Raw genomic sequence first — 14922 nt, 5'->3', positions numbered from 1 at the left:
CCCAGCCCTAGCCAAGGCAGATGTTTGGGGAGTGAACCGGAAGAGGGACGATCTGTCTTTGGCTCTCTTCCTTTCAGATGACTTTTTAATATAAACAGATAAACTTATAAAAATGGAGAAAGAAAACCAGTTGCAAGGCAGATACCACACACACTCACACCTACACCATGGAACTCCCTATCTACTGTTTCATTCTGGAAATTCCTGCAAGAGCTGGGACTGGGCCAGGCTGAAGCTGGGAGCCAGGAACTCCATCTGAGTCTCCCACATGAGTGACGGGGTGCAGGTGCTTGGGCATCACTTGCAGCCTCCCAGGGTGCCAATCAGCAGGAAGCTGGAATCGGGAGGCAGATTCAGTACTCGAGCAGGCACTCCAATTTCCGGATGGAGTGTGGCTGTCCCAAGCAGAGTCTTCACTTCTAGGCCATGTGGATGTCCATAATTCTGCTTTAAAAAATTTAAAATCCATTTTATTTATTTGAAAGGCAGAGAGAGAGAGAGAGAGAGAGAGAGAGAGCTATTCCATCTGCTGGTTTACTTCCCAGATGTCTGCAGCAGCCAAGGCTGGGCCAGGCCAGGGTCTCATTATTCCATGTCTCCCACACGGATGGCAGAGACCCAACCATTTGAGCCATCATCTGCCGTCTCCCAGGGTGCACATTATCGGGAAGCCAGAGTCAGGAGCCAGAGCCAGCTATGGGTACAGGTGTCCTATGTGGTGTTGTAACCTCTACACCAAACACCTGCCCCATTTGCAAAGCTTGAGCTGGGAGCAGATCAGGAGCACTCAGCACTCCCTACTTGTCGCTAGAGGAAGGCATGTTTTCCTGTTGTCCACGGTGGCTCTGGCACAGTCTCTGAGGCCTCAGCACTCTCTTGACTGATTTGCTCCGCACCGGTTCTTCTCCATCAACCGACCAGATGATTTTCAATCATTTCTTTCTTTTTTTCAACTTTGTTCTTGACACTGAGAAAATAGATATGAGAGATACATCTGGTGTCTGCTCATCTGGTGGGAATGATGGAGAAAGAGGGTACTGGTAGTGTGTGATAGAGGATGAGATAATAAGCCAGCAGCAGGTACCGTGTGCCCAGAGGCAGCCCCACAAGCCTGGGGAGGAAGTCAAGATCCAGTGATGCTTCGGGGAAGACAAGACATTAGCCAGGGAGTGGTGGGTTTGACATGCGTGTGCAATGCCTTGTGAGACATGAGTGTAAGCTTGATTTTTGCAATCATTTGGGAACATGAACAAACATACTGGCTGCTGAACACCCCCACCCCTCCAAAAGATGTTGATGCATTTGGCCTGGGGTGGGGCCAAGCGTCTGTGTTTTCTAAAGTACTGCCAGGGCTGAGGACCAGGAATATAAGAGGCACTGCTGGAGACTGGAGACCTTGACCCTGGAGGGACCAGGAGCGGGTCTCTGCTGGGCTGGGGTCAGGAGCCTGAGCTGGCTTTGGGGAAGCAGGAAAGGCTTGCGCAGAGCTCAGCAGAGACAGAAAGAGCTGTCGTCGCCAGTTGCCCTCCTGACTGTGCCTGTTGAGCTGTTGTCCCCCCCCCCCCCACCATGTAAAAGTCAAAGTCAACTGGGAAATAACAAAAGATACAATAAAATAAGATAATCCGAAAGATTACTCCATAAAAAGAAGCAATGAAACAGTAAAAGCAGGCTGATGCAGTAAACCTCCCAGAACTCCTCCACGCAGAACCACCGCCAAGGGCCAGGCAGTGGAAGGAATCGCCTGTACTGGCCCACACACTGCCTCCCCATGCACGGCGGCGCCCGAGCTTCACCACCCTCGGTCTGCAGATAGGATGTCAGGTGCTCAACTTTATGGGGTGAGGGCAGGGTTATGACTCCGTCTTCTTGATTCAGAAGGCTGGCTTATTAAGACTAACCAGCCAATCGGGGCAGAGCAAGCAATTGAACTCAACTTTTCTGTTTTAAAATTTTTTATGTATTTATTTGAAAGAGAGAGAAGTCACCTACTGGTTCACTTCCGAGATAACCAAAATACCTGAGGCTAACCACGAAGCGAGGAGTCTGGGACTCCTTGATCTCCCACGTGGGTGGCAGGGACCCAAGTACTTGAGCCATCACCTGCTGCCTCCCAGGGTGTGCAGTAGTGGGAAACTAGAATCAGAACTGAATTTAGGCATTCCCATATGGAATGCAGGCATCTCCAGTGGTGGTCTTAACTGCTATGGTGCTGTGGCACAGTGGGTAAGGCCGCCTATGGTGCCGGCATCCACATGGGCACTGGTTCGTATCCCGGCTACTGCACTTCTATCCGGCTCCCTGATAATGGCCTGGGGAAAGCAGTGGAGGATAACTCAAGTGCTTGGGTCCCTGCACTCATGTGGAGACCAGGATGAAGCTACTGGTTTCAGCCTGGCCCAGCCCTAGCTGTTGTGGTCATCTGGAGAGTGAACCAGTAGATGCAAGATTCTCTCTCTCGCTCTCTTTCAAATAAATACATAAATAAATAAATGTTTTTAAAAAGTGCTGTGTCAAATGTCTAGCCCTGAGCCCAGAATTTATCATTCAAGTCCAGAGCACTTTCCTTTGAGTAAAGGCTCAAGTTTGGCTGCCCATGGGCACCATCTAGGGAGCTTAAAAAAAAAAAAAAACACTGTACCGATGCTAAATAGACATTGCTTCACGCAAGTCCCAGGAGTTGCCAATAAGTATATGAAAAAATGGCTGTCAGTAGTCAGCAGGCAATGCAAAGCAAAACCACAAGGAGACCTCACCTCACATCTGTCAGGATGCCTATTATCCAAAAAAATAATAAAAAATAACAAGAAGAATAATGAAAGATAAGTGTTGGCAACTGTGAGGAGGAATTGGAACCTTACACACCATTGGGGTGAGTGCAAAACGGTGCAGCTGCCTCGGAAAGCAGTATGGAGATTTCTCCGCAAGTTAAAAATAGGATGACCATGTGATCCAGAAATCCTGCTTGTGGGGGCTCATCCAGAAGAATTGAAATCAGGGTCTCAAAGAGATATTAACAAGTCCTTGTTCATTGCAGCATCACAACGGCCAATATGTGGAAGCAGTCTAAATACTCATCAACAGATGAACGGATAAAGAGAATGTGGTGCAAACACACAGCGAGAGTCTGTTCCGTCTTCCCAGAGGAGGTTTTGCATGTGACACTGTGGGTCTTGCGCTAGGTAGAAGCCAGCTGAGAAGGCTCTGGTGGCCGCTGTCCACCATTGTACCTGAGTGTAGCCAGCAAAGATGCCTTGTACACTTCAAAGTTTATTAAGGGGGCTAAGTGTTCTTACCACAAGTTCTAAACAAAGAACAAACGAATGCTGGTATCAATGCTGGGTTGGCCCCCGATTCCCCCTTGGTTGGGCCGGGCAGGGCCAGGCAGGTGGGCGGAACACCGCGCACCTGGGCTCTGCTCTTGGTCATGACTGCTGCTATCTATCCAGCCCCCAGAGTACTCAGCACTTTCTAGATGTTTCGTGGAGTCCTCCTCGTACCCTATAAGGTCTATATTGTCACTTGCACCTGAGAGATGAGGAACGGAGGGGAAGCCGGTGTCTCTGGGTCACCCAGCTGGTGGTCCCTGGGGCCTGTGCCCTTGCTCAGGCCAGCCCGGGCTGCAGCTGCTGGGTCCCTGTGGAGCTCAGACACGGCTGTCGCAGCTCTCGCGTCTCACACTTGTCCCTCGAGCTGTAGTCTGTCGGAGGACGGTGGTCCTGGATCTGCCCACATTCAACAGTGGCAGTCACAGGAGCTCAGCGGGGCACAGGCTGCCTGGGTAGGCGGTGGGCCCTGCCACCACGCTGGGGAAGGCCCCGAGGGATCTGTGGGGAGGGCACGCATTGTCCTGCATGGGTGTACACAGGCTGAGGGGGGGTTGTGATGAGACATCCCTCACAGGCCCCAGACACTGAAATCTAGGGGCTCAGTGGGTGGAACTGGTTCTAGAAGATGAGCTCACAGAGTAGAGAATTCTGTAAGTTCAGTCTGGAGCCTGTCTTCTCCCATTATTCTCTTAATACTGGGCGCCTGGAGCCCCAGCAGTAATGTGGTGGGGAAGTGCCCTGAGCTGAAGCAGAGTTTGGGCCATTGCTGCTGCTGCCATTGTCACCACCGTCTTGGCTGTGGTGAGGAGGACCCTGCCCTACATCAGTGGGTCCCCTTTTCCCTCCTCCTGGATCTGTTAACTGGGGCCCTGGGTTAGACTGGCCCTGGGTTAGACTGGCCCTGGGTTGGGTTGGCCCTGGGTTGGGCTGGCCCTGGCTGGGCTGGCCCTGGGTTAGGTTGGCCCTGGGTTGGGCTGGCCCTGGGTTGGATTGGCCCTGGGTTGGGCTGGCCCTGGGTTGGATTGGCCCTGGGTTGGGCTGGCCCTGGATTAGGTTGGCCCTGGGCTCAGCTGGCCCTGGTCTGGACTGGCCCTGGGTTGGGTTGGCCCTGGGCTGGGCTGGCCTTGGGTTGGGCTGGCCCTGGGCTGGGCTGGCCCTGGTCTGGACTGGCCCTGGGTTAGGTTGGCCCTGGGCTGGGCTGGCCCTGGTCTGGACTGGCCCTGGGTTAGGTTGGCCCTGGGCTGGGCTGGCCCTGGGTTGGGTTGGCCCTGGGCTGGGCTGGCCCTGGGTTGGGTTGGCCCTGGGCTGGGCTGGCCCTGGGTTGGGCTGGCCCTGGGTTTGGTTGGCCCTGGTCTGGACTGGCCCTGGGTTGGGTTGGCCCTGGGCTGGGCTGGCCCTGGGTTGGGCTGGCCCTTGGTTGGGCTGGTCCTGGGTTGGCTTGACCCTGGGCTGGGCTGGCCCTGGGTTGGATTGGCCCTGGGATGGGCTGGCCCTGGGTTAGGTTGGCCCTGGGCTCGGCTGGCCCTGGGCTGGTCTGGTCCTGTGTTGGGTTGGCCCTGGGCTGGGCTGGCCCTGGGTTGGGTTGGCCCTGGGCTGGGCTGGCATGGACAGAAGGAGGTGGTGGTCAGAGCTGGGGGATGATATTGGGGAGGGAGAGGGAGCAAACCCTGCTGGCAGCTCTATGGTCCCCGAATCACCAGACCTGACTCCCTGAACCCCTGCTCCTGCTGTGATATGCTCAGCATGGAATTACCTGTAAGTCTCTTTGCTGCAACAAAATCCGAAGCAGTCACTGGGTAGCAGTGAACTTGGTTTCCGCGTCTATAAATTAGGGGTATTAATCTTACTCCCCTTCAACTGTTGAGAGGATTAGATGAGATTAAGTCAGAAAACATCCAGAAAAGGCCTGGCACAGCATCTGATGAATTTGAAGAACTCAGCAGGGGAAGCTCTCGGCCCCCCTTACCTGCTGTGCTTGGAGGGGAGGGGCTCCCGCTCCTGCGGTCTGGGCAGCTGCTTCATTCCAGCAACTCTGCTGGACTCACACGAAGGCGATGAGACCGGGCCACTGTTCTTCGGGAGTTTGCCATGTGGTGGGGAAGATTGACACGTGTTACAGTTCAGAGGGACAGGGGCAGGGGAGAAGGGGCGCTGGGAGAGCGTTGGGGGGCAGTGGCCTGCCAGGAGAGCCTCGCTCAGGAACAAGTAAGGGTTAAACGTGTAGAGGGAAGGAGAAGGTTCCTGTTCTAGACAGCAGGGGTGTCATGAGTGGACATGTGGCCTCAACACGTGAGTGAGGGAAAGGCCAGCATGGCTGGCTCATGAAAGGCCTTGGGGACCAGGGGAGCTGTTGAAGGTGTTATGTGGGTTTTTTGTTCTAAACATGGGGCAGGCATTTGGTGCAGTGTTTACAAGGCCTCTCGATGCCTGCATCTCATGTCAAAGGGCTGGGTTTGAGTTCTGGCTCTGCTTCTGAGTCAGTTTCCTGCTAATGCACACCCTGGGAGGTGGCAGGTGTGGCTCAAGGAATTGGGTCCCTGCCACCTACATGGGAGACCTGGATGGAGTTTCTGGTTCCTGGCTTCAGCCCAGTTCAGTCCCAGCTGTTGCAGGTATTTGGGGAGTGAACCAGCAGATGCGAGGTCTCTGTCTTCTTCTGTCTCTACCTCTGTTTCTCTGCCTTTCAAAAAAAAAATCACCATCTAAAAAATATAAAGAATAAAAAAATTCATTCTGAGGGCACACATTTGGTCTGGTGGTTGAGGTCTGAGTCCTAGCTGTGCTTGCTTTTTTTTTTTTTTAGATTTGAAAGGCAGATTACAGAGAGGCAAAAGGAGAAAGAGAGAGAGAGAGAGAGAGAGAGAGAGAGCAAGAGAGAGCTATTCCATCTGCTGGTTCACTCCCCAAATAGCTGCAATGGCCAAAGCTGCGCTGATTTGAAGCCAGGAGCCAGGGGCTTCCTCCAGGTCTCCCCCGTGGGTGCAGGGGCCCAAGGACTTGGGCCATCTTCTACTGCTTCCCCAGGCCATAACAGAGAGCCAGATCGTTAGAGGAGCAGCCGGGATTAGACCGGCACCCATATGGGATGCTGGCACTGAAGGCGGTGGTTTTACCAGCAACACTACAGTGCCAGCCCTCTGGCTATGCTTTCATTGCCAGCTTCCTGCCTATGTGGGAGGAAGCTGGGAGGTGGCAGATGAGTTCCCAAGTAGTTGAGACCCTGCCATGCATGCGGGAGCCCCAGGTGGAGTTCCCGGCTCTGGATGTTTCAGGCATTTGAGGAGTGAAGCAATGGGCAGGAGCTCTCACATACATATTCTTTCATGCACTCCAGTGGCTGTGTTTGGCGGGGGCGTCGAGACTGTGTACGAGTAGACCCTAAGGGAAGCTGCTCTCGGAGGGAAGGCAGGCTCAGCAGGGCTCAGGCTGCTTGGCCAGGGGCGGGTGCAGGCTGAGCAGCACCCACAGCTCTAGTGCGGGCACATGGGGAGCCCATGACATTCGAACCAAGAAAGGGAAGACGCAGAGAAGTGGGGCTTGGGAGAACATTCTGGGCTGAGGGCCATGGTGGGATATCGGCAGCAGGGAGGGCCCGGAAGGAGTTCCTCTGAGGTCCCAGCAGAGGACAGACTAGCAGGTCGTGGGGCTGCGGGGTGGGTGGTGGTTACAGTAAGGTGGTCCAGAGGCTGCCTGACATGGCAGAGAGGAAGGCTCAAGGCAGAAAGGACCGGAGAGCGTATTACCTGTAAGGCATGGGCAACAAGTGGTTTCCAGTGCGGAGAATGAGAAGTAACCAGAGAGGGAGGAGGAGGGGGCTGGAGAGGGGGGCACTGCAGAACCGGAGAGAGGCCAGCACGTCCACAGGTGGACAGGTAGATGCTGTGACTGCTGCTGAGGGCCCCTGTGAGACCAGCCATGAGGACTGGGCAGGGCACTGCCAGCCACTGATGGGGGTGGGGCCTCCAGGTGTCCCTGGGCTGACAACAAATGGGAGGTGAGAGGGTTACATGTTCCGCAGAAGCTTGGATAAGAGCAGAGGGAAAGAGGTAAGCATAGATAAGGAAAGGAATCAAGGGGAGCATTCAAATGATTGTTTTGAATTTGAGATGCAGGGAGAGCGAGAGCGAGCGAGCGTTCCCAACTACCGGGTTCATTCCCCAATGCCTGTAACAGCTGGGGCTGGGCCACACCATAGCTAGGAGCCAGGAAGTCCACCCAGGTCCCCCACATGGGTGGTGGGGGTTTAATTACTGGAGGCATCATCGTTGTATTCCAGGCTGTGCATTAGCAGGACGCTGGAGTCAAGAGCCAGGGCTGGGGGTGTGGGCATCCCAAGCAACAGCACCAGTATTGGTGCTTTTGAAAGCTGGTGTCCTAGGCACATCCATTCGTGCCGAGGAAGGAACGACGGGCCTGGATAAGGGCAGGGGGCCTTGTCGCCACCCCAGGCAGGGGCAGATGGGGTGCGCGAGGCTACCGATGGGTTTGCACGTGGGGTAGGACTGCGTATGGGAGAGGAAGGCGGTGTGTGTGGGCACTTTTGTCAGTGCAGCACGGGGTGGGACCAGCTTCTGGGAGCTGAAGGGGTGGGGCCTGTGGTGGGTGGGGTGTTCAGCAAGAGCACTAAGGGTTTTCAGCACTTTGAGGGGAAGGGAGAGAAAAGCTGGCCACTGACAAGCGTCTGTGCAGGGCTAGTCACTGCTCACGGGGAAACCACCACTGCCTACTTTTAGTAGAGAGCTCTGCTCTCTCCGGGCCTTCTCTCACTCCTCTCATCGTTCCTATGGGGCAGGTGCTACTGCTCGCCCCATCTCACAGACGAAGAAAACGGGGCTTGGAGAGTGTGGGCAGGAGCAGAGGCAGGCACCAAGCCCGAGTCTTGCTACAGAGCCGCGCTGTCATCTGTAGTGGAGCTCCCGGTCCCGCTGGAGCTGCAGGCCAGGGGACACCCTTCTGCAGGGTTTCAGTTTTTGGACTCTGAGGAGGTGGAGAGCAAGCCTGGAGGGTAGAAGCCATGAGGAGTGTGGAAGAATGTGCCGCAGGGCAGTGGTCGGCGAGATTGCAAGGGTGAGTGTCAGGTGACCACCAGGCCGTGGAGAGGGAGGGGGCTGAGGCAGAGCGGAGGGGAAGGAGCTGCAAGGCTAAGGTGGCCAGAGGCTAATGTCCACCATGATGCTGGGGACTGATGGAGCCAGGAGAGAGGCAATGCAGGCAAACCCAACAGAGATGGGGAGGCTTGTGCGAGATGACAGCTTGAGGGAGGGAGTGGGGGTGAGCGGAGGCTCGGTGCTGCCTAGGGGGCTTGTGTGTGGGGGAAGACAGCAGCTCCCACCTTTGGGGTGGCTGTGTGCTGGGAGACCTGGCTGCAGTCCAGGTCGGGAGGTGAGGACTCTGCTGGAAGGGAGGCCTCTCGGTGACCGGGTTAGGGACTGATTTACATCCATGACCGGCTCGGCCCGTCCCCTCTGGGGACATCTGCTCTTGGCCACCCCTCAGCCGGGCTTTGCATTCACATGAACTCACTTGGCCTCTCCTTAGCTGTGGACTCTTGGGCCTCAGGGATAATTAATGCCTAGTGCGTACTATGGAGCTCAAGCTTTGTGCTCTTTCCTGTGCCGCTCCTCTTCCCTCAGCTGCTGGGCTGGGGCCGCGGGAGGGAAGGCAGGCATGGCTGGAGCCGCACCAGGGATGCAGGCAGCCCAGGTGCTCGGCCGGAGTCATGTCTTTGGCCCACCCTCACCTCCTATTCCCCAGGAGTGCCTTCAGGCCTGTCCCTTCCTCTTCTTCCTTCAAGCAGTCACCGCCTGCACGTGGATCACCAGGGCCGGTGAGCTGCCTGTCATCCCACGTCTCAGCTTTGAGCCAGAGTGGCGGGGGCTCCACCTCTGCCGCCTGCATGGACGCCAGGAGCTGGGCAGCCAGAAGGTGGCTGTGCCCACCTGGGATCGTGGTGCTGGCCCTCCTCTCTCTGCTTGGCTGCCAGCTCCCCTCCAGCGAGGCCAAGGTCTACAGCCGCTGCGAGCTGGCCAAAGTGCTGCACGACTTCGGTCTTAATGGATTCCGGGGCTACGGCCTGTCTGACTGTGAGAACCCCTCTCCCAGGCTGGACCCAGACTCCCTCCCACCCTCCTCCTCACCCAGGAGGTGTGGTCTCATCTGAGATGACAGGTAGAGGGGGCCCCCAGCACTGAGGCAGGTGATAGGCAGCAGAGTGGGACTCGCACCTTGGATTTCCCCTGCGGGCAGTCCAGAGTCAGAGAGCAGAGCAACTTTATGTTGAATTTGACCATGACCATGAGGGCCAGGTGTCCATACTGGGATGTAGAGAAGGCCCACTGAACAACTCTGGGATGTCAGACTTCTGCAGACTGGTGGCAGTTTGGAAAAGCCACCTGTGAACCCACATCTGGTCTCATTTTTCTCCAGTTCCAGCCCCCTGCGTAGATCCCACAAACGTCTTCCTAACCTTGCCTCTAAAGATTTCGCTCTTGTGAATTTATTCCACAAATGTCTCGAGCCCTGCTCTGTACTGAGCAATGAGGACATGGGAAGGTTGTTGGCCCGAGCCGGGAGGCCCAAGGTCCAGCACTGGCCCCTGCCCCCTGCTGTTTGGCGGCTGGGTATGACCTTAGGGAAGTCACTTTGCTCTCAGAGCCTAGACTCATCTGCAAAGTATCTGGGGACCTGGAGACAGGGGAGGCTCAGGGAGGCACCTATGTTGGTCCTGCATGGGGAATTCTCTACTGGGTTGGCCTTGGCTTCTGACCCACGGGCCTGTGTCTGCCCCATGCAGGGATCTGCCTTGCTTACTTCACCAGTGGCTTCAACACAGCCGCTGTGGACCATGAGGCTGATGGAAGCACCAACAACGGCATCTTCCAGATCAACAGCCGCAGGTGGTGCAAAGACCTCTCCAAGAAGGCCCTCAACTTGTGCCGGTTATACTGCTCTGGTAGGGTGGCCCTGGGCTCTGGCCCTCACCTCTGCTGCTTCCTGAGCTTAGTTTGCTCCCCCTGCTTTAATCTGTGAGTGAGGACCTCCAACCCCTGACCACACACACAACCTGTGGGCCCGCTGGGGAGAGGGATGCGGGTGACCTTGTTCTCTGTGAATCTGACTTGGGGGTCCCAGGATGGGAGACCAGCCTTAGAGCTGCAGGAGTGGGGGAAGGTTTCTGATGGAAGGGGAGAGGGACAGAGGGATGCCTGTGCTTCCAGACTGGTGAGGGTCAGAACTGGGCTTAGGATGGACGAGGGAGGGAGGGAGAGAGAGGGGGAGAGAGGGGGAGGGGGAGAGAGATGGAGAGAGGGAGAGAGGAGAGAGGGGGAGAGAGAAGGAGAGAGAGGGAGAGAGAAGGACAGAGAGGGAGAGAGAGATTGAGAGACTGGATGGCCAGTTCTGCCTTCTGCTTCCTCACGGTGTTTCTCTGCTTCCCACCCCAGATTTGCTGAACCCAAACCTCAAAGACACTGTTGTTTGTGCCATGAAGATAGCCCAAGAGCCCCTAGGTCTGGGCTACTGGTGAGTGACTTGGGCCTGGAGGCCCTGTGAGGTGGCGTGGCTGGTGCTGGCAGGGAACTGGCCTTTGCTGCTGCCTGCTTTGTCTCGCGCCCGCCACCCCGTGGCTGCGTGATGCCATCTCACAGCAGCTCTCGGGTGGGGGGTGGGGGGATTGCCAGCACCCACGATGCACAGACGCTGTGCTGAGTTTCAGGGAGGACGAGCAGCTCCCCAGAGGCCACAGGGCTCTTCCCAGTTTCACCCGGGTTGGGATCGTCTGCCTGAGAGTCCTCTAGGGCAGAGTCTAAGGAGGGTGTAGCATCTTCTACATGAACACTCAGTGTTATACAAAAACCCAAGATGTGGGTTGAAGGTGTTTTCTGCTTGAAGCGCGATGAAGGTGCAGCCTTATCTTTGTCCCCCATCCGAAGCCAACCTCACAGCCAGGGTGTTGGAGGAACATCCACTGGGCATGGGACTAGACATTGGGTTCACGTGGGTGCCCTGAGTCACTGCCCCTACAGCTGCCCCGCCTCTTTTGGTGGGAATTTCACCATTTGGAGTCTCCAGCCTTGTACATTTCTGGATGAGAGGCCAGCAGGGCAGGGGCAGAATCTGGGGAAGGTAAAATATTCCTGGTGGCTGGAGCTCCAGGACCTCAGACAGATGTGACCGGTGATAAGGCTGGGAAGGAAGTTCTGGGAGCCACTGGGTGTCACCCCAAGAGCAGACGGCAGGAGAGCAGAGACAAGGAGCGTGGTCTGCACGGCTTTGCAGGAGTCTTAATGAAAGATGTAGGTTCTGGACAGGGCAGTGCACTGGTGACAGGTACCAGAGGGCTGTGCACGGGGGCTGTGGAGGACCAGCAGGCACAGGTGGGAGGTACCCAGGAGAGGCGAGGTGGCAATGACTAGGAATCTAGGGGTCCAGAGATGGGTGCTCAGTGGCTGCAGCCGTGGAGAGGTATGTGCAGGTTTGAGAACAGCTGAAGCCCTAGCACCTGAGCCTGCTGAGAGGCAGGACATAACGCAGGTGCACAAGGTGAGGAAAGGTGAGGCAGGCAGGCTTAGGCAGCGAACCAAGGGCTCGGAGAAAGCAGTCCTTAGGCTTGGAATCAAGGATACGCCCAGAGTAAGCTCCCAGCCTGGCCAGCCCTGGGGAGGGCAGTCCCTGAACATAGAGAGTTGTTACACACACACGAACGCATGCCGAGGGCTCAGCTGTGCTGGGCCCAGCGCCGTGTGCTTGGCTTCAGCTGCCCTCCAGGGTCTCACAGTCTAGTGTCAGAGACAAACAGGCCAGATGACCTCCCCTGCCACGTGGGTCTCTGGGGGTCCTTCGGGGTACTCTCAGTTGGTGGGCGCTGTATGGGGCACCAGAGAGGGCATTCACGAAGCACAGGACTGCAGACTCCATGGTCTTGCTTATCTCCCTCAAGCCGTCAGCTGTGGGCGGGGTTAGGTACTGGTCCTGAACAGCCTGGACGGCCCTGGGGGACAGCCGAGGGGGCTTGGCTGTGGGCACGGTTCTGCTTCTGCCGAGCACTAGCTGTGGGCCTCGGATTTGCGACCTTGCACCCAGGCTGAGGTTTTCATTCAGGAAACAGAACATGTAACAGGCGCCCCATCTACTGAGACGGGAGGGGGCTGGTGATACAGGACTTGGTGACTGGACTATCTACACCGTAAAGGGCTGTACACCTGGACGGTGGCATCACGGCCACCAGAAGCAGCAGGGTGAAGGCAGGAGCATTGGACTGTGGCTCCAGGCCTTTGACCTTGACTGCTGGATGAACTTGGTAGAACAAGAGGCTACAAAATGTCTGTATTTAGGTCCATTCCCCCTCTCCCTTTTCCTTGCTTATCCTTTCCTCCAGAACACTCCTTGCTTGTCCCCTTCACAGGCCCCTTTGCACGCTGCCCTGTAGTTTGTAGCCCCCGTCTCCTTCCTGTTTTCTGTGCCTGACCCGGCCTCCCCCACTTCCTGGTTCTCTGTCCTCAGGGAGGCCTGGAGGCATCACTGCCAGGGCAAGGACCTCAGCGACTGGGTGGACGGCTGTGAGTTCTAGGCGCTTCTCTGCATGGACAAGGCCACACACAGCAGGTCGGGCGACATGACCCAGGCTTGGGAAGACAAGCCAAGCAATAAAGCGTAGTTTAACGTAACTGGTTCCGAGCTCTGTGTTTGCAGGTGCCTTGTGATGGCCGGGGCCTCTCAGTGCTTCCTCGCCTCACCTGTCCGCCTGGGCTGGGCTTCAGGTGCACGCAGGGGCCGGGAGGATCAGTGCCTTCCCTGCCCACACCTGGTGGTGTAGGGCTGGGGTCGCCAGTTAGCAAAACAAATAACAGCAACAACAAGATAGCCCAGTTGACTTTGCATTTTGGATTTACAAGGAATATAAGTATATCCCAAATATTGTGTGGGATACACTTATAATAAAATTCAAATTTAACCAAGGGTCTTGTGTCTGATAACCCTGGCTGGCTCTGGCATGTCTGAGAAGATCTCTGGGATGCATTTTCTGTGGTTGGGGCTACAGATGGCAGCCACCAAGCCTTGGGCCCTCCCACTGGTGGTTGCTGGAATACCGCCGCGGGGTGGTGCAGGTGAATGACAAACCTGGGCCTGGGCCATCTTCTGCCCAGCTCCTCAACACCTTCCACATGTGGGAGATTCAAGAGCAGCTGATAGCGATCAGCAGGTCACGCAAGAGGCAGACGGTGGCTGGAGGGTCGGGTAAGAGGCACCAGAGGCTGTCGGGAAGCCAGCTGCACAGCCAGAGAGTTCTCTGCCTTCCTCGGCACATGGGAAGCTCAGGAGAAGGCAGCCCTGTCCCTCATGGACTGGAGCTCAGGGTCTCAGTTCACTGCGGACGACCGCAGAATTGGAGGATCACAGGGGGTACTGTCGAGGTGAGGCGGTGGTGCCCGAGACGGCTGCGTGTGGAGTCGAGAGGCTTCAGAGAACGCAGAGCTGTTGGTTGGGCCATGGCTGGTGCTTCTTGGAGAGTGAAGGGGCTGCCCCTGCAACACAGCTGCTATCTCTGAACACCACCGGGTCAGCAAACAGCAGAGCTGTGGCTGAGTGTCCACAAGTGGCAAGGCTGGCCAGCTCCTTCTCCCACTTGTCTGGTCCATGCAATATTGTGACTTGAGAGCTGCCTGTGTCTGTGGCCAGATGTGAGGGCCACTGCCAGGAGAGGGGGCGCCAGGACCACTGGATCCACGAGCCCAAAGATAGGGAACGCTGCTGCTTTCTACTTCTCGGGCAAACGTGTGGCTACTGTAAGCCGTGTGTTACCTCATTGAGACTGCAGAATGGCGGCTGTGATTTGGGGCTGTTGCTATCCCGGTTTGCAGGTGAGGACAGAGGCTTGCGGGTGCATTTGCACCCAGTGACGATGACTCCACGTGCGTTGGGTCACTGCACTTCGTGGACAGGTGATGGTCGTGGGTCACCTGGCCAGCGACCCACAACCTGTCCATCTCTCAATGATTCGGGTTCTTGAGTTCAGCTTCACTTTCTGCTGCTGGTTCTTCTGCTGGGCCACGTTCGGCTCACCGGGGTAAGGAGCTCAGGAGTGAGGCTCCTGGGACCCAGGGCGGAGCTGTTGAAAGCACGTGGAGGCTCGGGGCTGGCATGATGGCCTCAGGCTGGGGCTGAGTGTCTGAATGCATGGGGGAGGGGCGAGTGCCCCCTCAAAGCCTTACCTGTGGGAGGGTTAAATCATAGCACACTCACGTGTAAGTGAAGCCAGCCGCGCCGCGGGCTCGGAATCAGGTTCCTAATGAAGAACTCTGTCCTGAGTTCTCCCTGCTTCCCTGCCGTGCTCTCTCCCCGTGTTCCGTGGATCAGGAAGTCCTGCCTGTTTCGCCTTCTTTGTATCTCTGGAAACTGTCCCTCCCTTCTTCCTGGGCCAACTGCAGGGGCTTCCCTCGTCCTCCCAGCTCCCCTGTCCTGTTTCTGCCTTGCTTCCCAGCCCCCTGGCTTCTCTTGCCTTCAGGCTACAGTTCAATCCCCTTGGCTGGACGGACTTGCCCAAGGTCCTTGGCAACCAGCGCCCATGGGACTGCTGCAGGTTCACCTCTCAGCT

General features: G+C 56.6%; 1 protein-coding gene across 3 annotated transcripts; it reads left to right on the top strand.

The window, feature by feature from the left end:
- Positions 1-3972: 3972 nt before the first annotated feature.
- SPACA3 (sperm acrosome associated 3) lies at positions 3973-12994 on the top strand. Of its 3 annotated transcripts, none has more exons than XM_017349341.3 (5): positions 3973-4130; positions 9127-9412; positions 10123-10281; positions 10772-10850; positions 12831-12994. In XM_017349341.3, exons 2-5 carry the CDS (start codon positions 9226-9228, stop codon positions 12895-12897), a joined length of 492 nt encoding a protein of 163 aa, XP_017204830.2. In that variant the 5' UTR covers positions 3973-4130; positions 9127-9225; the 3' UTR covers positions 12898-12994. The 3 variants fall into 3 exon arrangements, with proteins under 3 accessions (XP_017204830.2, XP_008269327.2, XP_051680621.2); XM_008271105.3 differs by having other exon boundaries at positions 9124-9412; XM_051824661.2 differs by having other exon boundaries at positions 3999-4130; positions 9084-9412.
- The last annotated feature ends 1928 nt before the right edge of the window (positions 12995-14922 follow it).

Source organism: Oryctolagus cuniculus, chromosome 17 (genome assembly GCF_964237555.1).
Source record: "Oryctolagus cuniculus chromosome 17, mOryCun1.1, whole genome shotgun sequence".
Classification (NCBI taxonomy): Eukaryota; Metazoa; Chordata; class Mammalia; order Lagomorpha; family Leporidae; genus Oryctolagus; species Oryctolagus cuniculus.
Note: the sequence above shows the minus strand (reverse complement) of the source record. Positions and strands in the feature narration are given on the sequence as shown.